Below are 25,495 nucleotides of genomic sequence, written 5' to 3'. Positions count from 1 at the left end.
TTCAGAAGGAAGAAAACTCCCGTATGTCTTCAATGTAGCTATCTTTTCCAAAGTTCCAGAAAAACTATTGAAGGCCAAAGCCTAATTGTGCGTTTCCATTTAAACTCTCCCGCTTTCCCTCTGCCTACTAGATTTCTGCGAGCCTTTGGGTTACCATAACAACACTTTTATCAAAACATAACCTAGACCGATTGACGGGCTAGTGATCGATTTTTAAACTACGTGATTTTTCCGTAATGAAAGAGATGCGCATGTTCTTTGAGAAAACATTTAATTTTCATCTGACAGGAGTTTCATAATTTCATGATTGAAGCTAGTGTCATTCATTCAATACTGTATACCTCCCTAAAACAAACCGGCCAAGGAAATGTCTACCGACGCCAGGAAAATATTTATCCTTACAACATCAGGTGAGAAACTGTGAAAGTAGCTATTTTTGCTAGAACAACTTAGCTATAACTATACTGAATCTTTTTTCTTTCCAGGAAACTATTTCGACAAACCATTGTCAGACTCTGAAATTGTTACTTTGGGTGCCGATGTCAATCTAAACAAATTCCTAGATGATAGACACTGTTTAACGTTGAACGTTAAATTGTCTGGGCACAGTTTCAGTTTCAGTGATGTGGTAAGTCTGTCATAAAATTAAGTATTCTTTATTGTATTTCTAATGCTTTCCCTATGATTTATCCATTCATTTTGTACTTCAGGTGTCTTCAGGGGATGGGGCAACACTGGTGTTCTTTAAACTACGACCAGATGTTGTGACCCCTCAAAATATGCACAGTAACATTCTTGTGTCATCAATGCTTGACTCTCCTGTGTCGGTCCTCTATCATTCATTACAGAAGCTATATGCCCCAGTTCTTTTGAAGGTATGGTGTATTCAAGGGACTATTGTGTAAGAGTTATTTGGAGTTCCAGCATATGGTTTTCGACTTTGGTAAAGTATGAAATTGTTTCCAGAATTTGCAATCTGACCACATTGATCCTACACTTCAACAACTTTTAAGTCAGCTGGAAGCTAGTCTTCGTTCCTCATTAAATAAGAAAAATCACAATGATGGAGGAAAGGGTGATGAACCCAATGTGACTGGTAGTTAAAGTTTTCAAAAAAAAAAAAAATTGTCATTTGAATCCTTTATAAAATATTTACTATATCATTGGGAATACTTTATTTCAGTCATTATCACTCCAGAAGATGAGTTAAAGTACTGGGCTACATTGGCTCAATCCTCAAATAAAGGAAAAGATTCAATTAAGGCATCAGCCTTTTTTAGTGCTCTTCAGCCGCTTGTTCAAGACCTTCAGTAAGTATTTTTCAAATTTCTTAAAAGTTAAAGGGTTTTTCTCTTAATAGATGAATCTCTTCCAAACAGGTCTACAGACACATTAACATCTTTAGAGGAAAGTTTAGAAACAGCACACAATGCTTTGGATGATATTTGGAAACTAGATGAATTTCGATATCCTCAAAAGAGAATGGAGAACTTAATGGAAGTCATTGGTTGGTTCAGTTTGGATTCAGGCACAAATATATTCTTATTTACATATGTTTTAAACCAATCTTTCCTTTTTCTAGGAAATTCTATTACTCAATTCATACAGACCAAACTGAAAGATATTGATTTGTGGGAAGCACCTTTCAACATTGTAGAGGAAAGCTTGGACCAAGTAAGAATCAAGTTGTGTTATCAGTATTTTGAGTGACATAAAGTTATTGGATGTAGCTCCTTTATTGTTTATTTAATTATCTTATACCTCTACAGAGTGTTGCTGCTTGTGAAAAGTGGATTGATACGTGCAAGAAACTAACTTCCCTGTTTTGGCCTAACTATTCACTGCATGCATGGAGTGGAAACCCGTATATTCCTCAGCACATTCAAGCTTTCTCTAAACGCTTGGTAGAAGTCCAAGAAATACGGACTCTCCATCGCCAATTGACAAGATTGCTTTCAAGACAGGAGCAGGATGAGTTGAATACTAATAGAACTTTCCTGCCTTTACAAGGACTAAGTCCACTCCTTGTAAGCAAGCCATTGAAATGTCCTTCCTTGATTTGGTTTTTGAGGGTAGTATAGCAAAAGTACCTATTTTGTCAAATTTTCAGGTTAATCCATATACTGAACCTTTATGGAGAGCAGCTGTTCATCAGTTTCAGCAAAGTTTGCATCCAACTGAAGAAAGGGTTGCATCAAAGTTAAAGATCCAGCTTCGAAGTGTTAATGCCAACACATTACAGGTAGTTGTCTTTCCAAATTTATTTGTTTGTTACATTTTATCTGGTTGTGTACCTCTATCTATCTGTGTTTTCAGTTGCTTCAAGAGTTCAAGCGATACCAAGAGCTAATTCAACTTGATAATGTGAAGAGAACATTGGTTCCAGAAAGAGAAAATCTTCTCAGCTTACTTTTAGAGTATGTTCACAGTACAACTTCTAGTTTTAGGACAGGTCCAAAGAGTAGTGAGATATTGGACTTGCCTCCTATTGTGAGCAATATTTATTGGGCCCGGCAACTAGAATATAAGGTATTTACTTCTAGCTATGGACTATTTTTCTTACAAGGTGAAGCCCTAATGTATTCAATTGCTTTCTTGCTCCAGCTGAACGAAATTGAAAAGGCAAGTTTTAAGATATTAAGTGATTTAAGTGCTTTCACAGATCTCCAAAGATCATTGACGTCCCTGAGCAAAGATGTACAAGAGTATCGAAGTAAGCAGTGGGATGCTTGGCTTGATGATACAAGAGCTGCAGTGTCATCCAAAAGGTTGAGCCTGCGAACTGATGAACCTGTTGTTCACTTTGAACAAGGCAAACTCATGCATGTCAATTACAATCCAGAATTAGTGGGCCTAATTCGGGAGGTCCGTCATCTTTCTCTTCTTGATTACAAAATTCCAGTTGCCATTATGGAGGCAGCTGATCTTGCTAAGCAGTTCATGCGTCAAGCAAAGTCCTTGCAACAGGTATCGTGTCTGTTAGAATTGTACTCCTCAGATACTATCTCGGTTGTTGTACTGAGCTCTCATTTCGTTTTTCAAGGTGGCAAATTTTCACAACACCATAGGGGATCGAATGATAACATCACAACGACCAATGATGCTTGCCACAGCATTGGAACTAGCACGTCTTGTTCAAGAACAGTCTGGAGTTACATGGACTAACACTGTGGCAGTAGATGCATACATTAATAAGCTTCAAACTGTAGTTCAGAAACTTGGTAGAGAGAATAACAAACTAGCTTCATACCACGCACAAATATCTTCTAAGGTAATTGACTCACACCTATTGTATGGAAGCTTTTTTTCAATTTACTTATGAAAAGAATTTTGTGCTCAGGTTGTTTCTCTTCTTGACACTGACCTTATTAGGCAGCAACAGTCATGGAAAGAGATTTTAAAAGAAATCAGAGGAATAATGGCTCAAGTGGAACAGGAGGTCACTTCTTATTAATCATGTCACTATTCTACAATTTTCTATCTACTATCAAATATTATACTAATTCTTCACAAATTCTGTAACAGTTCAGCAATATGCGCTCATGGCGTCTTCACTGGGACCATCAATTGTACAAGGCTCTTGAGTTCCAGTATCAATCGGGTCTGGAGAACTTGAATCAACATCTTAGTGAAATACAAGTAGAACTTGTTTATCGGTGTGTTATCTATCTGTTTGTCCTTTTTTATGTCTTGGTTGTTAGAGGTTGTAATGTCTCCAACATTTTCACAATTTATTGTTGGCAGGCAGCAAATTCTACAATTTCGGCCACCCTTAGAAGAGATACGAATGAAGTACTACGGACAATTAAAGCGTTACCTTAACATTCCAAATGTGTTTAGGGGAGTCTCAGAAACTGGAGAAAGCTCTATCTTTACTGTGATGATTGAAAGGTATAGGTTTCTAATTGCATTTCACAACCAAGTACAGTATTTATAAATAAAACATGAATTAGAAATAAATGTTAATTTTTTTTTCTGATACAGAAATGCTCATCATTTTTCTGATGTATTTGCCAAGGCAGAGGAACTTTTTGAAAGACTTGAAGCATTAAGAGAAAGGTGGATACCTTGGGTGGCTCTCGGGGCAGCTCCCTTGCAGCAACTAGTTGAGCAGCACCTGCATAGTTGGCAAGATTGGGACAACAATTTTAAAGCATCTAAAAATTGGGGTCAACAAATTGCCAAGCTGCCAAGGTATGGTTTGAATCCAAATTCTACTTTCATCATCTTTCAAGCAAAGAAAACTAACTCAACTTTTTTTTTTCAGTTCTGATGAAAAATTGGAGTGCTTCAGCATTTCCCTAGCGCCTGTGAGAGCAGAAATTGATCTTCAGAATCGACATTATTGGGACACATTAACAAGTTCTCTTCAAGCCTCAATTTTTAGTGAAGTGGCTGCAGTTGAAAAGTTTATCAATGATTCAACAGAGGCTCTATCTAAGCAGCCTCGTTCTGTTGATGAAATTGGGGAAGCCAAAGCTACTTACACTGAAATATTTAACAAATCCTCACAGGTAAGAAAGAAGAAAGAAACATTCCTAACTACAATACAAAGAGGCTAACTAAGTATGTAATTTTTTGAAATTAGATGATCGTCTCTTTAGAGGAAATACTACAAAAAAATAAAACCCTTGCTAGTTGGACCAAGGAGAGGGTGGAACAAGTTGTTCGAGTGACTCGAAGCTGGGACAATTTCCAGACGCTTTTGAACAACCATCAGGTCTTTTTAGATCAACAGGTGAATGTTGTGACAGTTCCTATAAACTATATTCCCATTTACAACTCCTCTATCTTTTTTTCTTCTTCTTCCCATGTCTAGGTAGAAGGGATTAAAAACACAATCAAAAGTCAAGTAGACAGTTTTGAAGAGGAAGTGGAGAATTTTGGTTTGAGATGGGAACAATTAAAACCAAAGGAAACAAGTTTGATGGATGGAGGACCACAGCTATTAACTCAAAGTCTTACATTTTTGCAAGAAAAGCGCCAGGAATGGAATGAAATCTTGAAGCGTAAAGAGAAAATGGTGTAAGCTTAATTTTAGGAAGCAATAACAATAGAAAAAAAGGGTTCTCGGTGATGGTGTAATTTATGTGCTTTTTCTTTCTTTCTTATATAGTGATGACTGTAAGCTTTTCAGCTTGCCCATCCCTGAGTTTCTAGTTCTTCAGAAAGTTGAAGAAGACTTACTATATCATGAAAATATCTGGTCATTGTTTGAGGAATTTAACTCTGGTAAAATTATTTTTCATGCTGTACTATTGTAGTCATAGAAATCGTCTTGTATGTTACTCTATCTCAATTGGTTCCCGTTATGGCCTTTTTTAGGCATTGAAACTATGGCAAAGGAGGAATGGATAATTTTTCGTAGCAAGATTTATCGTTTTGAGGAATTATTGAATGTTTGGGAGGTACGCCTCAAGTCCAGCCCAGAAAAGACAAGTCTCACTGTTCGTCTCTTGCAAGATGTTGAAAAATACAAGGTTTGAAACTTTGAAAAAGTCATTTATATTAACAACCATTGTGTAAAAGAACAATAATTTATCAGATATTTAATTTTATTAAAATAGGCAGTTGTACCCTTATTAAAGTTAGTGAGGGGTGACATGTTCAGTGATAAACACTGGATTGAGATGCTCGGAATTTTGAGTATTCCATCAAAGCCTGTTGAAGGTTTGGTGTTTGGAGACTTTCTATCTGCTAAAGAAAATATCATTTCTCAAGCACAAGCTTTGCAAGTACTGTACACTTACATTACCTATATATGTCATTTTTCACTTTGAATTTCCTTTTATTTTTGAATTACATCGAAAATAATTTCCAGGATCTCAATAATCGGGCATCTAGTGAAATTGTTATCCGCCAAGCCTTAACAGAACTTGACATTTGGGAAGTTGAAGCCCGGTTTCAACTTGTTGCCCATCGAGATTCGAGAGGTTCCACTGTCATGCTTATCAAGGACTTCCAGGATATTCTGAATAAGGTACAGTTTTGAAGAAAAGAAATCTTGCTCTATTGTGCTAGCACCCAACATTTTTTGTTTTGTAATAGCTCCTGGGTTCTAGAACCAAAATACTTTATAATAATATTACTTTTACAGGTTGGAGATAACCAAAGTTTACTACAATCTATCAAAAACTCCTCTAACTATGATAGTTTTAATGACAGAGTAGCTGTGTGGGAGGCAAGACTTGCTGACATTGATTATTTTCTACGCAATCTGAATCAAATTCAGCGAAAGTAGGTTTTCGTTCTCATGCCGTACATGTTGTGCTGTTCAATGAATATTTCTATTTTAAATTTCACATTATTTCTAGATGGGTTTATCTTGAGCCAATCTTTGGTGGGGGAGCTGTAGCTGTGGATGGAGCTAGATTTGATCGCCTGGACCGAGACTTTCGCTATGTCATGGGCTGTGTTGGAAATGACAGCAAAGTTACTGCTTTGTGCAGAATCAGTAATTTACACCATATACTGACAACTGTTCTGGATCAGCTCAATCGTTGTCAGAAGAGCTTGAATGAATACCTGGAGGTTCATGTCTTTGTAATTCAAATTCACTCTAGTGATTGTTTTGACCTTCCCACCCTGTCATTTATATGCACTGTACTTGCAGGAGAAGCGATCTAGTTTTCCTCGTTTCTACTTCGTTGGAGATGAAGATTTATTGGAAATACTGGGACAATCACGCAAACAAAATGTCATACAAGCTCATCTTAAGAAGCTATTTGCTGGCATTAACTCTGTTGTTTTTGATGGCACAGGGGAAAATGATGCATTATGTATCATTGGTATGAAGTCTCTGGATGGAGAAATGGTACCTCTCACCAACCCAGTTGACATCACTGTTCCAGTTGAGGTACCTATTCTATTTTCGATCATAAATTACTAATCCATTTGATTTTATGCTAAAAGAAGGAATAAATTTCAGGTTTGGCTGCAGAAATTATGTTCTGAAATGCGTAAAACTTTACACCATCTTACAGTAGAGTGTGTTAAGTCTAACAAAAATTCTAGTGGAGGTCCAGATCCCCTCCACTTCCCATCACAAGTTTTGTGCCTGTCTCAGAGCATAATATTTACTGCTCAATGTGAAGAAGCAATCCTAAAGGGCACATTACATTCACTATTACAATCAATCAAGGTGATAATTAATTTATAATCTAAAATAGTTGTCAAATGTTATATAATAGAATTGTATCTTTAGTATTTTGGTGTGATTTGTCCTATGTAAATGGAATTTTCACTCTTTTTGTAGGCTCAACAAGATGTGTATGCCAATGTTGAGTTGTCAGGCTTTAGTGAGGGAAATGACGATGAAGGGCGTATTCTTGAGTTAAAACAGAAAGCTCTTCTGATAGATATAGTTCATCATGTCCATGTTGTTGAAGATCTTATAGAATCCAACACATCCAGTCTTGAAGATTGGTCTTGGCAGCAACAACTAAGGTGTGTGCTGATCTTTAAATCAATCTTTTAGCCTTGAACTAGTTTCAGGTATTTGTTTTCTATTATACAGATTTTACATGGGGAAGGACAATCATGTTCTCATAAAAATGGTGGATGCTCAATTCACCTATACCTATGAATACCTCGGCAATTCGCCAAAATTAGTTCATACTCCATTAACCGACAAGTGTTTCCTCACTCTAACTCAGGTACTCTTTCCAGTCTCTCTATCTCTTTGCATGTCTGAATAATATAATCTATCTAAAAATCAGAATGTTGTTTAACACATTCCATGTGTCTCCAGGGTATGCAAATGGGCCTCGGTGGCAATCCTTATGGACCAGCTGGCACTGGCAAAACAGAGTCTGTCAAGGCACTTGGTTCACTTCTTGGCAGGCAAGTTTTGGTTTTCAATTGTGATGAAGGCATAGATGTAGTGTCCATGAGCCGAATCTTTGTTGGACTTGTCAAATGTGGGGCTTGGGGATGCTTTGATGAGTTTAATCGACTAGAAGAAGCCACTTTATCAGCTATATCAATGCAAATTCATCCTATTCAAAGTGCCATTAAGAATCGTCATCCCAAAGTTACAATTTTGGATCAGGAGGTAGACATAGTTTGGAATGTGTCAAATATATGCTTAACAATTAAGGGATTTTTCATGCTGCTTTACTTTTTTAGGTCCAACTTGACCTGAACGCTGGTATATTTGTGACTTTGAACCCAGCAGGAAAAGGTTATGGAGGAAGACAAAAACTACCAGATAACTTAAAGCAATTGTTTAGACCTGTTGTCATGTCAAAGCCAGACAATGAGCTTATTGCTGAAGTTATCCTATATTGTGAGGGTTTCAAAAATGCCAAGTCAATTGGGAAAAAATTGGTTGAGGTCTTTGATCTTTCCAAGTATGTTGCAGCCATGTCACAATCTACATCTAAAACAAAATAAACAATTGTTTCATACATTTTTCTCAATCACGCTTCTAGGAAACTTTTGACTCCTCAGAAACACTATGATTGGGGTTTGCGAGCGCTGAAAACAGTCCTTGGAGGTTGTGGAAGTATGCTCCGAAATTGGTGGAGCATATATAGCAATGCTGATGTAAGAAGTGATGTTGTTCTATCTAGAGAAACAGAGATGGAACTTGCTGTACAGGCATTACGGCTCAACACTCTATCAAAGCTCTTGTTCAGAGACTGTGTAGTGTTCGATGCTTTAGTTCAGGATGTATTTCCAGGTATAAAGTTTGTGAGCTCTGGGCATGAAAAGTTAGCCACAGTTCTTAAAGAAAGTTTTTTAGCTCTTGGTCTCCAATATAATAAAAGACAGGTGTGATAATCAAACTCCTGTTTAATAATATTTTCATTCATAAGAGAAAAAGGACAGTATTTTAAAATTATTTTTTTACAGGAACAAAAGTGTATTGAGCTATATGAACAGCTAAATCAGCGAATGGGAGTGGTAGTTGTGGGCCCTGCAGGATCAGGAAAGACGACTTTATGTCGGCTTTTAAAACATGTAAGTATTGTGAAAGGTGTTTGTACTATATAATAAATGTTGATAAGGCTGAGCACATGATGTAGAGTTGTATTTTTTGATATAGGCTCTGGGTCAACTCGGTCAGATAATTCATCAGCACACAGTAAACCCCAAAGCAATGCCACGATCACAATTACTTGGTCACATTGATTTAGATACTCGTCAATGGGTGGATGGAGTTTTAACAATAAGTGCTCAAAGAGTGTATTCTGAACCAGCTGGTATGTTTTTAATTAACTGTCCAATTTTGTATATAAACTACTTTTCCTCATAAATAATGCTTTCTTTTTAAATAAAAATAAAAATGAAAAATAGAAATTCATTCATGGATTGTTTGTGATGGTGATGTTGATCCTGAATGGATTGAATCACTAAATTCTGTGCTGGACGATAACAGGCTACTTACTTTACCCTCTGGTTGGCGCATACAATTTGGACCAAATGTTAACTTTATTTTTGAAACTCATGACTTAAGTTATGCTTCACCAGCAACAATATCTCGCATGGGCATGATTTTACTCAGGTATTGTCAAGAGTCAAAACTTTGAACTGTTCTCTTAAAAATCTTTCTTAAACGTTGGGTTGAGAATAAAATCTTTTTTTTTTTTTTTTCAAAGTGATGAAGACATAGATATCAAAGGCTTGATATCAATGTGGTTGACTCATCAGCCTGAAAAATGTCAAACAGTTCTCGCTCAACTTATTGAAGATTATTTCCATAAAGGTAAGCAAATTAAATTAGTCAGTTGTTTAATTATTTTTTATCTGTTGCTTAAAGCAGATGCTTTTAAGTTTTTTCTTTGATTTTTTTTTCAGCTTTGAAATGGGTTCTGACGCAAGGTGAATCTACTTTACAAAATTCTGTAGTATCACGTGTGAAAACTAGTTTATCTCATTTAGTAGGAGTCGAAAATGCTCCCCAGTTTATGGTGTCATTAATTAGAGGTCTTGGCTCTAACCTCATGATTTCTAACAGAGAGTTGTTTGCTAAACAAGTAAGTATTTTACCGGTCAATCCCAGATCACTCAAAATTGATTTTGAGAAAGACTCTTCCTCACAATTTTTATTCTGTAGGTCTTTGAGTGGTTTGGTGAATACCCCTTAGATCCTACCAACATCCTGAACTGTTGCTACAGTTCTGAAAGGGGAAGATTGGAGACTTACACAATGGAAGGAGCATCTGATATTGGAGTTACTGCTCAATCTCTCCCCTTGGTACTCACAGCTAATGTCAAATTAACTCTTAGTATCCTGTCTGTTTGGCTTCAACAAGAGCGTTTAGAACCTTTTATTTTAGTGGGGCCTCCTGGATGTGGCAAAAGGTACTCCTATGAACTTTCAATCTCATATATTTTATTATAGCATCTGTTGTCCAGGCTTTTCACTTTCTATGTTTGTTCCCTTTGTTATAAGTTACATACTGAATGAATGTTTCCAACAACTAAGAGGTGTTGAGGTTGCCACAATCCATTGTAGTGCACAAATTACTCCTCAACATGTTTTGCAGAGAATAAATCAGGTAAGAAATGTTTAAATGTTTAGCTCTTCGATCAGTTACTCATCTTACGGTATCTACTGTTCACTTTCAGGTGTGTATGGTAATTTCAAGTAACACAGGTCGATTGTACCGCCCAAGAAATGCTGAAAGACTTATTCTGTATTTCAAAGACATAAACCTGGCAAAACCTGACAAATGGGGCTCAAGCATGCTTATCGCATTTTTACAGCAGGTATGGGCTAACATGACATAGATCATTTATTATAATTTACGTTCTTTCATATAATAATTGTATTTTGTTTGCAGTTGATAACATATCATGGCTTTTATGATTCTGATTTGGAGTGGGTGGGTTTGGAGAGGGTTCTAATTGTTGGTAGTATGACAGGAGGAATAGGCCGCAATGCACTTTCCACGAGATTCACTTCAATAGTACATGTTTACTCCATTGGGTATGATTTCTATTGCATTCAACTGCCTCTTTGCCAATAAATAAATATATGAGCACTAATAATTTAATATCCTTAGGCTCCCAGATACAGATGAATTAAAATCCATCTATAATCTTTACATGAAAGCAATATTTAAACAATGTGTACCTTCACACCCTGTGTGGTCTGCATCAAGTAAAGTAGCAACACTTGTGAATTCACTAATTCACATCTATTCAGAGGTGACTTGACTTTGGTTAAAACTTTAAAATATTTTTCACTTAATTTTTCTGTTTCTGAATTAAGATCTGCTATTATTATTATTTTTTGTATTAGGTGTGCTCTACTTTTACTCCCATGAAACAAAATCACTATTTGTTTACACCCAGGGATTTAACACAATGGTGTTTAGGTCTTTTACGCTATGATTTGCAGCCTTCTGACACATCTGTTGTTCCCGTATTAAAGGTTGTGTTTCACAATCAATCATATTTTTCTAAATTGCGATCTTTAATCTTTTTTTCTCTTTTCAAAAGTATAAGATATAATTTTTCTTTTTCCAGGTCACTGTTCATGAAGCTATGCGTATTTTCTCTGATAAACTTGTATCAGAGTCTGACAAAGCCAAATTTCATGATATAGTCTCTGCTGTTCTGGACAGTGATTGGAACAAGTCTGTTCTTTTAGATCAGCTTTGTGGTAAAGCATATATACTTTCCTAACTTTCTTTCTCTTCTTTTTAAAAGATAGAACTGGTGAGATGTATTATGTTATTTCTTGTGTTAAAGGAACTTACTTTGTCACACTGGGTCAAGGAGCTGTAGGACCAAGCAAAACCACACACGGCAGATTGTTATGTCAAGTTAATGCGGATGACTGGACTGCAATGGTTAAGAATGGAATGAACATATTCGGTCAGTTATTCTTACTTATTTTCCTGATTACTTCTTGCTATATAAGTATCTCTGTAACACTGTCATTTCTCTGTAAAGGTCGCGAAGGCTTAGCTTTGGATCTGCTTATATTACCTGAGCTACTTCAGCAAGTAGCTTGTGTTGATAGGGTGCTTTCTGCACCAAGGGGCTCACTTCTTTTAGCAGGGAGGAGCGGAGTTGGGCGTAAATCATCTGTTCGTATTGCATCTGCTACACATGGCAACAAACTTTTGTCTCCAAAAGTTGGTCGAAATTACACTTTGAACAGTTTCAAAGTTGATTTAAAACAGGTAACTGTTCACATTATTTATTCTCCTTCAAAAAGGTTCTTTTCCCCCTCTAAAACTTTTTAATTTTTCCCATGGCTAGGCTATGCAAGCTGCTGGCATTGATGGAGAACAGGTGACTCTGCTGCTAGAAGATTATCAGCTGGGAGATGTTGCTAGCGGTTTTCTTGATATGGTCAATAGCTTACTTTCATCAGGAGAGGTGGGAATGTGTTATCTTCATAAAGTAAATCTTAAAGGTTTATTTTAAGGAGACTAAATCGTCTTTTTTATCTTGTAGGTTCCTGGTCTTTATCAACCAGAAGAATTGGAGTCGGTTGTGACTCCTCTTCGCAACCTGGCTGCCCAAGAAGACTTTCAGGGATCCTTGTTAACTTTCTTCTCTGATAGTAAGTTAGTGAGTTCTTAAAAAGGGGCTCTTTCTCTTAAGTAAACGGTTGTAATATTACTTTTTCTTACTTTAGGAGTTCTTCAAAACCTTCACATTGTTTTGGTTCTGGACTTTTCACGATCTACCTTCACTACCCTTTGTGAGAGCAACCCAGCATTATACAAACAGTGCTCTGTAATGTGGTGGTCTGACTGGAGCAGTAAAAGTATGCAATGTATACCCCAGATGCTGCTTCAAAGGTAAAAATATTTATTTTTGCACAGTTCTCTTTTTACCACCTGTATAAATTTCTTATTTCCCCCAAAAAACTTCTTTTAGAGATGATAAATCAGTGCAAATTCAAAGTGAAATGAGAACCAAAGAAAAGATTCAGAATCTAATTTCTCAAAAATTGAGCCAAGAGGAGTCTTTACTCAAAGGGTTCTTGTATATTCATCAAGCTGCGAGTAACCAACAAAGGACCCCATTGCGATACATTCTTTTTGTGCGCACATTCCTTCACATCTACATCACATCTAGCCTTGACATCCACCAGAGACAAGAAAAGTTGCAGGTAATTAGTTGTCTACCAATCCATTATATAAATCAACATTCACAAGTTACTTAAACTCTATAATTTTTTACCAGGCTGGCGTATCTAAACTGACTGAAGCTAAGCAAGTGGTAGCCAAACTCAAATCAGAAGCTAATGTGCAAGAGGAGCTGTTGGCTGAAAAGCAAGCTGCTGCAAACAATGCTTTGGAAATGATTACTGATACCATGCGAAGTGCAAATACTCAAAAAACTGAAATGGAGTCATTAAAGGAACACACAGAGAAAGAAAACCAGATCCTGATGGCAAGGTAATTAGTAATTATTTGCCAAATAAATTAACCAATCAGGTTATGCATGCATTCAATTTGTTCATGGTTTTTTACAGGAAAAGAGAAATAGAAGAAGAGCTTGTTGAAATCGAGCCCTTGGTGAATGAGGCGCGGACAGCAATTGGTAATATTAAAACTGAGTCTCTCTCTGAAATCCGTTCCTTACGAGCCCCACCTGATGTCATTAGAGACATTCTCGAAGGAGTTCTTCGCCTGATGGGTATACTAGACACATCATGGAACAGTATGAAAATCTTTCTAGCTAAGCGTGGAGTAAAAGAAGATATAAAGTAGGCACCTGTGGTGTATACTTTACTTTTCTATTGTCACTTGTATCTTAACTAATTACTAATTTTATTTTCAGATCTTTTGATGCACATAGTATATCTGAGGAAAGCAGAGCTGCTGTTGAGCAGCTCTTGAGAGATCGCAAGGAATCATTTGATCCCAAGAATGCCAAACGCGCGTCAGTAGCGGCTGCTCCTTTAGCAGCATGGGTGACAGCAAATGTCAAATACTCCAGAGTATTGGAAAAAATTCGTCCTCTGGAGCAGGAGCAAGCAAAGTTGCTAAAGTTGGTATATTTTAATATCTCCAGTTGTTGCATTTGACAAATATTTTGTTTAATTGTAATTCTGGCAATTTAGACCTTAATAAATATTTCTCCATCAAGAAATTTACAACAGGCTGAGTCTCAAATAGGAAAGTTGAGGTCAGGTCTAACAGATGTTGATCAGGCAGTAGCTGAACTCAAAGGGCAGCTCAATAGCTACACGCAAGAGGCAGCACAGATTCAAATTCATTTGAGCAAAGCTCGTGAAACCATAGATTCTGCTGAAGGGCTGGTGCTAAAATTGGATGAAGAATATAAACGATGGAAAACGATGGTAGGTAAATACAGTTTGTTAGGATAATGTATTACCATTATAATTTATTTCTAGTAATGATATTGTTGCTTTTAGCTGACTGAAATATCATCAAATTTGGGTGAACTTCCCGTCAGTTCTCTTCTTGCTGCAGCATGTATAGTCTATCTTTCATCATCACCTGAAAATGTTCGCAAGTAAGTTTTGTCAAACATAGACAAGGTCCACTGATTTCATGTATTTCTAAATAATTTGAACTAACTTTATCCAAAGGTCTTGTCTGGAGGAATGGCAACAAAAGTTTGGAATATCCAATTTTCATTTGGCTCAGTTTTTAGCCTCTCAAAGACAGCAGCTCCAGTGGCAAGCTGAGGGACTACCATCTGATCAACTCTCAATCCAGAATGCTGTCACCATAATGCAGGTAAAATAGACTAGAAAATTACTTCTAATAGTTCAAGTTTTAGAGAAAAATAAGAAAATCTATTTATACTTTGCGTTTAGATTGCCTCTTTGGAGTGTGGGGTGAGTGCCTTTGCAGATGCATACTTTTACTGTAGAATTGACTGATTAGATATAGGGCAAAACCAGGACAATTTCTAAAGGGCAAAGAAATTTTATCGCAAGATTAACTTATTTTGTAGACCATGATGCGACCATTGCTGGTGGACCCTTCTTACACTGCATCTGAATGGCTGCAGAGACATCTTGCTAGCCGAATGGTTGAAGTTGTGGCATTACATAGTGAAAGGTTTACCACTGTTCTCGAATTGGCGATCAGGTTTGTTCGTAGATTTGAGGAGAGGCACTGTTCTTCTAACTATTCACTCCACTTTGTATTGAAATTATTAGTTCCTCTATGTATGCACAATATCATTTTAGTGAGCACTTCTTTTCCGAGTTGTAAGAACATCTGTTAGCTCAAACAGTAAGGGTACATTACTATTTTCTATTATTTTGCTTGTAGGTTTGGAAAGGTATTGATTGTCCAAGAAGTGGATCGAGTAGATCCATTGTTGTATCCTGTCTTAAGAGGCGACTTCATCAATCAAGGTACTGCAGAATTTAAATGTTTTCAAAACTTTTACTGCTGAATGTTATTTTAAGGATGAATTGTTGCTTTTCAGGTCCTCGAAAGGTTGTACAGCTTGGAGAGAAACTGGTTGATTTTAATCCTGATTTTCAACTTTACCTCACAACTAGAAATGTCTCACCCGATATCCCTCCTGATATCTTTTCATCAATCACCCTTGTAAATTTCATCACCTCTCCAGCAGGGCTTTCTGGTCAGGTTTGTATCAAAAAAGGATTTTTCTCAATTGTTTTTCTAGCAAGTATCTAATTAGTTTCACTGTGTACAGCTTTTAGCTTGTGCACTGTGTGCTGAGCGTCCTGAATTGGATAAGCGTAGAGGGGAACTTCTACGACAAGAAGAAGAACTTTCAGCGCAACTACATACTCTTCAAGATGGGTTGCTGCAACAGCTTGCCCAAGCGCAAGGAGATATTTTACAGAATAAGGTCTGTGGATACTGGAGGATCCTTTTTTATTTCATTATCCACCATCACATTATTAATTTGGTTTTGTGTTCACAGGAACTGTTAGCCTCTCTTAATGAAACAAAAGCTAAAAGTGCTGCAATTTCTGAGTCTCTAGAAGAATCATCTCGTTTGCAGTCAGAGCTTAGAAAGGAATGTGATGCATATAGGCCACTTGCAGATTTTGGTAGCTCTTTGTACTTTGCAACTGTCGATTTAGAAAAACTAAGCTCTATTTATCAACTCTCTATTACTGCCTTTATGAGGCTCTTTGAGAAAGCTTTGAAGACATCTGAGGTAAATATTAATAAAAGTATCTAAATTTCAGCTTTCTCTCTGGTGATTTTCTTACTCTCTAAATTAATTTAATTAATTTCACATACAGGACACAAAGAATATGGAAGAGCGTCAAAAGAATTTACAGCAAAGACTTTTGCTGTTAACCTTCCAATATGTCAGCCGCTCCCTTTTCAAAGCTGACAGGCTTACATTTGCTTTACATCTCACAAATAAAATGTGTCCCAATAACTTTAAAACCAATGTAAGAAGAAAATGAATTTTCACACAGTTTACCTATTGATAGGAACCTCTCAGATAAATTTCTTGTTCTCATAATTACAGGAATGGGAAGCACTTACAGGGCAAGTCTTGGTGGATTTAAAAGTTGACACTTCACAATTAAGTGATAATGTCCCTAAATGGCTGGAGGAGGACAAGGTTTTTGAAGTGTTTTTACTTCAGGTAAGAACAAAAAGTTTTAAAAAAATTTAAAACATTGAACCGAAATGTCTGTGTAATAATTCATTCATTGTTTCAGAATGCTCTGCCAGACTTCTATGCTGATCTAAAACTAGAAGACGAAAATGCTTGGAAAAATTTTATGCTCAGTGAAAATTGCGAGCAAATGCTTCCAACACATGTGTCTGGGAAAATCACTCCATTTCAAAGAGTTTTACTGGTGCAAACTTTACGCCCAGATCGTTTACATTCAGCACTCATGAGCTTTGCACTGTCAAGCCTTGGTGCGAAAAATTTATTATTCTATGAAATGTGTAGGGTAATAAATCTGCTTCTTACCTCATTTGTTGGAATTATTTTATCCGTAGGTGTTGTGGATCTCTCTCCTCCTACTCTTCGTCTCTCTCAACTTCTTAATGAGCTGTTGTCATCAGAGCCAATTCTGTTAATAACCTCAGCTGGTGCAGATCCATCTGAAGAGTTACGAACACTGGCTTATTCAACTGTTGGGGAACAACGGTATCATGAGGTATGAACTTTAAAAAACTTATATGTAGAAACAACAAAGCTAAAATATGACTCACCTTTTTTGTGCAATGTTGTACTAGATTGCAATGGGACAGGGACAAGAAGGAAAGGTCCTAGAAAACCTGTCTTTAGCTGCAAAAGATGGCCATTGGTTATGCATTAAAAATTTGCACTTAGCTACTCTTTGGTTGGAGACTCTGGAAAAAGAATTTCGCTCATTGCTTTCCCAACTGCATCCAGAGTTTCGTCTCTGGCTCATCACAGAGACGCATCCAGGATTTTCTCCAATTGTTGCTCAATCATGCTTAAAGATCACTTATGAGGTAAGCTTTGGACTGATAAAAAAAATTAAAAAAAATTGGAATGTGTTGAAATAATTTTTCTTACAGGCTCCTCCAGGAGTGAAACGAAACCTGCAACGAACTTATGCTGCATGGGGGCCACAAATGTTCAATGGAACTGATCGCTTGTTTGCTCGATCACTGTTTGCTCTTGCCTGGTTCCATGCTGTTATCCAAGAAAGGCGAACATTCATACCTCAAGGATGGGCAAACTATTATGAATTTAGTGATGGTGATTTAAAGGCCGGCACCCTGATTCTTCAAAGTTTAATCAAGAAAAAGGGTAAATCTAGTGTTGCTAGAAAAGTTCTTCAAAAAAATTGACGTATTATTTTTGAAATTATGACATTATTTCTTGTTCTGATTTTAGGTTCTCAATCTGTGCAGTGGGAATTTATACATGGACTTATGGAAAAGGCCATTTATGGTGGCAGAGTTGACAATTTTTATGACAATTGTGTTCTTGTTTCTTATTTGCAACAGTTCTTTAACAAGTCAGTCTTACATGAAGGTTCGAAATTGATTAGTGAAGGAATACATGTTCCCAACACTTCAGATTTCAATGACCACTGTAAAATAATCCAGCAGTTATCTGAAAAAGACAAGCCTTCCTACTTTGGCCTTCCAAACAATGTTGATCGGTCATGGCAAAGAGCATCAAGTACTGTAGTTGTGAATCAGTTGAAAATGCTTTTACGATCAAAGGAAGGAGAACAAAAATTTGACAAGGAGGAGTGGCAACGCCTACTATCGCCAATTTTAAACTTGTGGAAAAAAATTAATCAAAATTCGGGTTTGATTCATTTGCGGCTTGACTCAAAGGAAATGACTGAAAAAGATAGTATGGCAAAGAGTCCATTAGAAATTTTTGTGATGCTTGAATTCCGTAGGGCAGTTGAGCTTGTACAACTTGTTCACCAGTCTTTGGCAGCTGTAAGCAAAGTCATAAGAGGTACGTCAGTACCAAATTCAGATGCTTTAGCCACAGCAGGAGCATTAATTAACCAAGAGGTGATCAAAATAGTTTTTAAGGTACTTGAAGCTTCGTCAGAAGGGTGCTTGTTAGGAAGTAATTGAATCATTCTCTTTTTCTTAGACCCCTTCCTCATGGCAAGCGCAATGGGATGGTCCTGGGAGTCCCCTGCACTACGTACGGGGTTTGGTAACAAGGGCGGTAGCTCTCCAGCGCTGGAGAGACAAGGCCCTGGAGGAGCGGTTCTGGAGAGATGCCCTCGATTTGGCCGATCTACTCCACCCGGACACTTTTCTTAGTGCTCTAAAACAGCAGACGGCCCGCGAATTGCAAACTCCTTTGGATCAGCTTACCCTGGATTGCAACTGGACGGAACCGATCGGAAGGGGTCGCAACGTCCGACTCTCTGGAATACAGCTTGAGGGGGCAATTTGGAATGGTAGGGAGTTGAGTAGCTGCACTGAGAGCTCGCCACCGTCCATGGCGATCCCATCACTTTATGTCGCCTGGGTTCCTCAGGTAAGCTGGAGTTTGAGCCTCATGCAGTATTTTTGTGGTAAATTTGCATTTCATTGTGACGTAATTGTGTACAGCAAATGCAATCCAAGATTGATGAAGACTTGAAAATGCAACTCCCCTTGTACCGGACTGCAGATCGTCACACATTATTGGCAAGCCTTGGAGTGCCATGCAACCAAGATAAGCAGCTATGGATTCGGGCAGGTGCTGCATTCTTTCTGCACAATTAATATGACTAGCCACATTAAATTTACAAGTTTAGTGCACATGTAGCCCACAAGGTTTGAGATTGTGACCAAGATTCACTGTCATTGAAACAAAATTAAAGTTATTCTAAAATAACAACTTTTTATTTTACTTCTATACCTGAGTAGTTCCAGGTCACACATCTGACAAGACCCGTAAAATTCCTGAATTCAATCACAGGTTAAGAGGGATATTAAACAAAAATTGAAAAACTAATGAAATTTTATTATTTATTCCTAATAAGTACGAACTCTTCCGCCATCATTCAGAAGTTTCCTAACAATACATGAAAAAGTTGTCATGATCAATTGTCTTAAGTGAAAACAATAACCGGGTATTGGTGCTTGCCTACTTGGAAAAATATTTAACAGCTTTACTCAAACCCATCTTTAATCGTATGTCCAATCAGATTACAAATTTTTTACCAGAAACTAGGAATGTTTAAATTAAAATGACAGTAACACAAGTCCCTCCAGTAAAAACAATGATTTAATAAATACAAATATTTGGACAACCTTACAAGTAACATACACCATCAGCTGCAAAGAAAAGGCATCACAGCCATAACAACAGTTGGTATATTTACAATGTGGTTAACATGTTCTACATTTTATTACATTTTCTGATGGGGACTTTATTCTATTAAGATGATGGGTATAAACAAAAAGTAAAGCTTTTACTTAGCAGGTACAATATTGAGAAAATATACACAAAACAGACAGAAATCTCAGTAATAATTTATTGCAATTGTCTGTTGAGTGAACCGAGGCAGGAATCCATAAAGTGAGCCACAACTTTTTAACACACACTCAACTCAAATTCCGTAGTCATCAGTTCAACCAGTAAAAAAGTTAATTTGTGGCTTGCTCTCAGATGTACAAAATTCAAATAAAAATCACATTCACACACACAAAGATGGATTTCACACATTCATTCACACAACACACAGTTTCGACCTTAGCATAGTAATTAAGATTATGACAAAATAAAAACTGAACATGAAGAAAGGGCTTAGTTTGCACTGCTCTTCCAATATCTGCAAGTGCAAATAACGCACATCCCTTCCACTTGTTCCTATTTACACAGAAAATAGTGGGAGAGCCGAGGAGAACTTTAGAAGATAGGATGAACAAAGGTGATAATGCACTTATCCCTGACAACTCCTGCTCCTACTTAAAAATGAAGCTCAAACAGCTCCTCAGAGTTTAAAAACAGATACAAAATGTCTTTAACAGTGTTAACCAGGGACTTCAGTGAAAACCAACTTTAAATTGGAATTCGTCTATTCGTCATCATCATCACCGTCATCGTCATCATCTTCATCATCATCACTTTCAGCTTTAGGCTGACCAAGGTTGGGCATGGGCATGCCACCCTTGGGTTTCTTCTTGTAGGCGGTCATGTCCTAAAACGAGCATTTGATTAAAATACTGATGGGCATCATTTAACACGACTGATGAGCAGACCAATTCAAAACACTTACCCTCTCATATCGGGCCTTGTCCTTTTCTGCCATTTGCTCATACTTATTCTTGAGCTCAGGGGTGATATCAGACCACCTTCTTCCCAGTTCCTTAGCGATCTCTCCTACAGTCATCTCAGGGTTAGCTGCCTTAACCTTTCCTCTCTCGTCATTGCAGAACCAGAAGAAAGCAGATCTGCAAAAATAATTAAAAATTGAAAAGGATTTGACGGTTTTCAGCACTGCAAAAGAAAAAGAGGAGAGCCACTTACAATGAACGCTTGGGCGCGTTGGGGTCCTTAATTTGTTTCCTCTTCTTACCACGCTTCTCTCCAACAGGAGGAACGTAGTCCTGCATCTCAGTGTCGTACCGCTTCTTGTCCTTCTCGGCCATCTCGTGGAAGCGTTTCTTTTCCTTGTCAAGCATGGTCTGCAACAATTAGAACATTGGGTATCAGAAGCTAGAACGTTATTTGATCGTTTAGCAATTACGGCGCCACAGTGAAATACTTAGAAAGAAAAGAACCCCACTGGCGCCAGGGCTCCCGGCCACGCATGGAGTACCGAGGGAGAGGGGCAGAGCAGGCAGCATCCCCCAATCTAATAACTTGCTCATTTAAATGCAAAAGCGAGGAAAAGGGGTGCGGAGAATGAGGTGGGACCGAGTCGAACCCACGTCGCAGCTGCACCGCACCGCGGACACAAAAGAGGGCGAAGAAAGTCTCGAGGGGGATAGTTGTCGCCCAAATCCAAAAAACTTGACTGGCGTGTGCATCAACATCTTGTGGATAAATAATCTGGTAGAGCACGGCAAAGGCTTGCAAGAGTCAAAAGACTAGGGGCGAGGGAGGAAACCGAGGAGTAGAGAGACCACACCAGGGCACCGCGCACAAAGTATATGGCCCGTATAATGGAATCGCAAGTGAAAATATTACAGAGGACCGCGGGGGAAGAGCGGAGGGGGAGAAGGGGAATGTGAGGGAGATAAATTAGACCCGGCCGGAGGGGAGGTAAGCAGCGGAGGGGCGGGCAACTCATTGAAAAAGAAAATAAGCGGTCTGTGGCGCGAGGTGCGCCGAGCGGGCGCGAGGCGCGGCGTCGATAGTGTCAAGCCGGGCGAAAGGAGGAACACCCCCCCCCCCCCCCGAAAAACCGACCGCCAACCCTCTGGTACTATTCCTGAAAACTGACCGGCAGGCGACAATTTATGAGATTGACTACAATCGTTCAATCCTGTTGTCGGCTTGTCCGCGAGCCAAGGCACCATCTCCGTGTCGCACGGGGGTAGTTGAGAGGAGGGAAAGGGGGAAAACAGGGAAAGGGGGGGGGGGCTGGAGTCCGGGCGCCTGGCTCTACCGAGCGCGCCGCGCTAGAGGGAATGAAGCCTAGCAGGAGGAGGGGGGGAGGGACTTTGGAATGGGGAATAAGCCCGAAATGAGAGTGGTCCTGCCGAGAGAGACAGAACGTAGAAAGAGAAGGGGGAGGGCCGCCTCGCCTTGCGCCCCCGCCGCCCCGCGCATGCCCTGGCCGCCTTCGCCAGCCCTATAGCCGCTCCCCTCCCCTCTCAGCCATCGATTTTTCATAGAGAACCCCACATCTACAAGCGGCGAGGCGTGGCGCGGCCCGGCCCTTGGGAAACGCGCGAATCCGGGCCGGGCGCCCCCCCCCCCTCTCCCCCCAATCCTCTCCACTCCCAACCGCGGACTCACGCGGCCCTCGGAGCCTCGCCTTCCGCGGCCTGGCTCCGCGAGCGGCCCCGCGTCAGCTCATTACAGAGTTTGATTACACCGCAAAGAAGAAAAAACTCCAGAATATACGGCTCTCCTCTCCAGCGCGCCGCAGCGGTGGCAGCAGGCCGACGCGGAGCCGAGGGAATCATCGGCACCGAGCCACCAACATTCAGAAAGTGCTGACGGGGTGCGGTGGTGCGGCCAGGGGCAGGGCGGGAAGGGGAAAATCGAAACGGAAGCAACGCAAAATCGTGGTCCGACCCGACGACTGCTGGGTTTGCTCTGGGTGGCGCTGCCAGCCAGGCTGGGCTGGGCGCAGAAGCACAGTCAGGGGCTGTCTTGTCCGATTGCCGCTCTAGGTTATCAAACAAGTTGGGGGCGGAGGCGGGAAGGGCGCCCCGCTCGCTTCGGGAAAAACAAAGCCGCCGCTGCCGCGCCCCGCCTCCCTTCCCTCCAAACTGCCACCCGGACTCCTCTCCCACCCGCCCGCCCAGCGCCCGAACTGCGGCCCAGCGTTGCCAGGTCGTGGGAAAATCTTAACAGTTTCCAGGAAAATCAGAGAGGGGAGAGAGGAGGGTAGCCCGACAAGGGAGAAAACTTGCTCTCGGCGCGGAGCCAACGGAAACGACCACCCAAAAAAATTCTAACCAGCCAAGGCTGCAATCATGTTCTTTGAAAAATTGATGTAAATTCGGACAAAAACTAAATAAATTATAAAACGTATCCGGGCGTGATGCTGGTCCGAGTCGCGCCGAGGTGGGGAGAAGCGAGCAGCGAGCCGCTCTCAGCCCAAGCGGAACGCAACGCTCCGTAGGCGCCAAATTCTCACACGTGCTTGAGTGGCGCGCCCCGCAACCCACGGCCCCCTTTACCCAGCCCGCTCGGGAGGAGAGAAAAGTCTCCCTTAATCGGCTCCTTCCCTCCCTTCAATTGCGGTTTGGAAACGAGAGAAATTGAGAGGGGAGCAAGGGAGGGCAGGTGCACCGCAAGGCGTCGCTGAGGGCGAGGAGGGCGGCATACCCGCCGCGCCCGGTGGTCCCCGCATCCCCGGGGAACGTTTTCAAGGTTCCCGCCCTCGACACCCGCCGCGCGCCAGGGAGCAGGGGGTGGGTGGGCGCTGCGGCGCTGCCCCATCCGCCCCCTCCTAGCCCGGAACACAGACGCTGCCCAGCTCACCCCGGCCCCTTGAGATTAGGGCAGCGGCCCCTTCGCGCCCGCAGCCCGCTCACCGCGAGGCTCACCGCGGGGCCCGGCCCGGTGCGTGAGAGCCACACGGCCTCCCCGCCCCGCCACTCCCCGCCGGTCCATGGTGCAACGACACACCAAGGTCAAGCAGCGCTTGGTCGGAACAGGCCGCCCGGCGGGCAGGCCCCGGGTACCCCCCCCCCCCCTTTCTCTCCGCGGAGGAGCTCCCAACGCTCCAGCTACATCCACAACCACCGCACCCGCCCCTATTTTCTTCTTCCCCTCCGCAAGTCTCGCGGGTTCAAACGCGGCGCATACCCGCAGGTCGGCCGGCCGGCGCGGCCGGGCGGCGCGCGAGCGGAGCGGCGTGGTCGATACTTGTCTGCAAATAGAAGCAGGCGGCTCGGCGCCCCGCCCCGCAGCGCCGAGCTAGCAGTGTACGTGCGCCCACCATCCTAACACCCGCACCATTTCGTTTTGAGACAAGGCAAAGCGCCCCACCCCACCCGGTTGTTCTCTCCACACCGCGCCGCGAACCGCGAGTAGCATTGAGTCACTGTCGATCTAGCAGCGACTGGAGAGTCGCCACTGCCCCCCCCCCCTCCCCCCTTGCGGGTTCGCAGAACTCGTTAGATCCGCTCGGCCGCGCCAGCCGGACGGCTGCAGAAAAAGGGATCCTTCCAAGACCCGGCGCACAACGACTCGGATATTTTTCATCCATCTATAGCCATCCCGAATCTTAGAGACTGCCCCAAGACGGTCCTGCCCTGCCACCCGATGCTGAGGGGCTTCCGAGTCCCTCCGGCCCCTGGATAACTGAGGCAGTGCACCTGCCCGCTCGCCTCCCTCCCCCCTCTCCAGAGGCAGGTGCTATGCTACCGCCGCCGCCGCCCCTCGCTCGTGCCCTTCACTTTGCTTTTATCCTTTTCTATACGCGAGGCCGCCTCCGCCGGGAGTAGAAGCCGAGCCTCTCAAACCCGGCGCCTCCTGACCGATTACCCGATCCGCACCTCGAGTGCCCGGCCCGGCACCTGAGCTTGCGCAGACATAGACAGCTGTGTCAACCGCCAGGCATTTGTGATCAGCAGCAAACATCGCGAGCCCCCGCTGCGGAGTGTTGCTACAGCCCGGCGGCCTCCAGGGGCGCAGGAAGCAGGTTTACAGCAGAGCGAAACCCAAGTAAAAACCCCCTCCGCGGGTCAGCCACGCAACGCCAGGCCGCCGCCGCAGCCAGGAGCTCGTTTTCGAGGCGAGCGCGCGGCCAACGCGGGAACCCCGTCGAGCAGAGCGGAGTCGAGCTGAGGCGAGGGGCCGGGCCGGCCAGGCAGCGGCACCCAAAACCAGTTTGCCTTCATTTCAGCCGATAATGCTGCCCTGCCCCGAGAGAGAAGGGGGAGGGGGAGAGATCCTACCAACCTAGCTCAGCCCGCCGAACAAGGCACTCACACACACACACCATTAATTCTTTTTCAATGAAAGGAAAGCATTGCGACCTTTCTCGCGCGACAACGGAATCCCCTAACGTCGATAAAAATTTATTTTAAACAAGAATGCGATCGTTCGCCCCCCACCCTTCAGAGCGTCATGGAATAAAAGGTTGCAGGAGGCGAGCGGGTGCAGGAAAATGAACCAGCACGAGGCTCGATACGGCATGATCGAGCCGAGGATACAAACTTCGAACAGTGTCCCGCGAGGAGCCGCTGCTGCCGCCGCCCCGCCCGCGTCGCTCCCTCTCCCACGCGCGCCAGAAGATCCCGTAAAATAAAGTAGGGGAGAGGGGGGGGGGGCAGAGATGTGGGGGGAAAGGAAGAAGGGGTCGGGGGTAAGGCGTTCGAACTGACGGCCAGCAGCGTCGCCGGCCGCGGGTTCGAGCACCGGCAGCGGCGAACGCTTTTACCCTCCCCGCGCCGCGCGCACCCCACGGCATTAAAACTAAGGCCAACATTTGCGTATGCAAAGCAGGCCGGGGGCAGGCCGG

General features: G+C 41.7%; 2 protein-coding genes across 3 annotated transcripts in view; one reads left to right on the top strand and one right to left on the bottom strand.

Annotated features, from left to right (window-relative positions):
* Window positions 1–39: 39 nt before the first annotated feature.
* Window positions 40–19,352, top strand: LOC113206187 (cytoplasmic dynein 2 heavy chain 1). The gene is made up of 71 exons (XM_026422147.2): window positions 40–410; window positions 486–628; window positions 711–875; window positions 967–1,096; window positions 1,184–1,310; window positions 1,380–1,507; window positions 1,583–1,674; window positions 1,770–2,027; window positions 2,111–2,242; window positions 2,317–2,529; window positions 2,605–2,967; window positions 3,044–3,271; window positions 3,341–3,439; window positions 3,526–3,656; window positions 3,745–3,891; window positions 3,985–4,194; window positions 4,268–4,514; window positions 4,589–4,738; window positions 4,820–5,025; window positions 5,117–5,232; window positions 5,326–5,480; window positions 5,568–5,735; window positions 5,822–5,980; window positions 6,098–6,237; window positions 6,315–6,531; window positions 6,614–6,856; window positions 6,929–7,141; window positions 7,256–7,446; window positions 7,517–7,655; window positions 7,751–8,053; window positions 8,128–8,351; window positions 8,433–8,775; window positions 8,857–8,964; window positions 9,050–9,206; window positions 9,301–9,508; window positions 9,603–9,709; window positions 9,802–9,980; window positions 10,061–10,308; window positions 10,400–10,505; window positions 10,576–10,716; window positions 10,791–10,936; window positions 11,013–11,157; window positions 11,252–11,383; window positions 11,479–11,614; window positions 11,704–11,829; window positions 11,908–12,140; window positions 12,220–12,339; window positions 12,418–12,526; window positions 12,602–12,767; window positions 12,847–13,081; window positions 13,156–13,370; window positions 13,448–13,681; window positions 13,756–13,965; window positions 14,065–14,278; window positions 14,354–14,454; window positions 14,531–14,681; window positions 14,762–14,782; window positions 14,902–15,038; window positions 15,225–15,310; window positions 15,385–15,548; window positions 15,619–15,777; window positions 15,853–16,092; window positions 16,181–16,336; window positions 16,417–16,536; window positions 16,613–16,817; window positions 16,902–17,062; window positions 17,142–17,384; window positions 17,451–17,685; window positions 17,773–18,413; window positions 18,499–18,894; window positions 18,969–19,352. The coding sequence occupies exons 1-71, from the start codon at window positions 368–370 to the stop codon at window positions 19,122–19,124; spliced, it is 12,870 nt and encodes a 4,289-aa protein (XP_026277932.1). The 5' UTR covers window positions 40–367; the 3' UTR covers window positions 19,125–19,352.
* LOC113206251 (high mobility group protein DSP1) overlaps window positions 19,345–25,495 on the bottom strand; it is a 14,346-nt gene continuing 8,195 nt past the window's right edge. For both annotated transcript variants that reach the window (XM_052269003.1, XM_052269002.1), the window contains exons 4-6: window positions 20,875–21,032; window positions 20,624–20,798; window positions 19,345–20,545 (exon numbers count right to left, since the gene is read on the bottom strand). In XM_052269003.1, the coding sequence (XP_052124963.1) occupies window positions 20,423–20,545; window positions 20,624–20,798; window positions 20,875–21,032 (456 nt within the window). In that variant the 3' untranslated portion in view covers window positions 19,345–20,422. The remainder of the gene's footprint in view (window positions 20,546–20,623; window positions 20,799–20,874; window positions 21,033–25,495) is intronic.

The sequence above is a fragment of the Frankliniella occidentalis genome, unplaced genomic scaffold (genome assembly GCF_000697945.3).
Source record: "Frankliniella occidentalis isolate FOCC.00 unplaced genomic scaffold, Focc_3.1 Scaffold80, whole genome shotgun sequence".
NCBI classification, from domain to species: domain Eukaryota; kingdom Metazoa; phylum Arthropoda; class Insecta; order Thysanoptera; family Thripidae; genus Frankliniella; species Frankliniella occidentalis.
The sequence above is the reverse complement of the archived record's forward strand: the minus strand, read 5'-3'. Positions and strand labels throughout refer to the sequence as shown.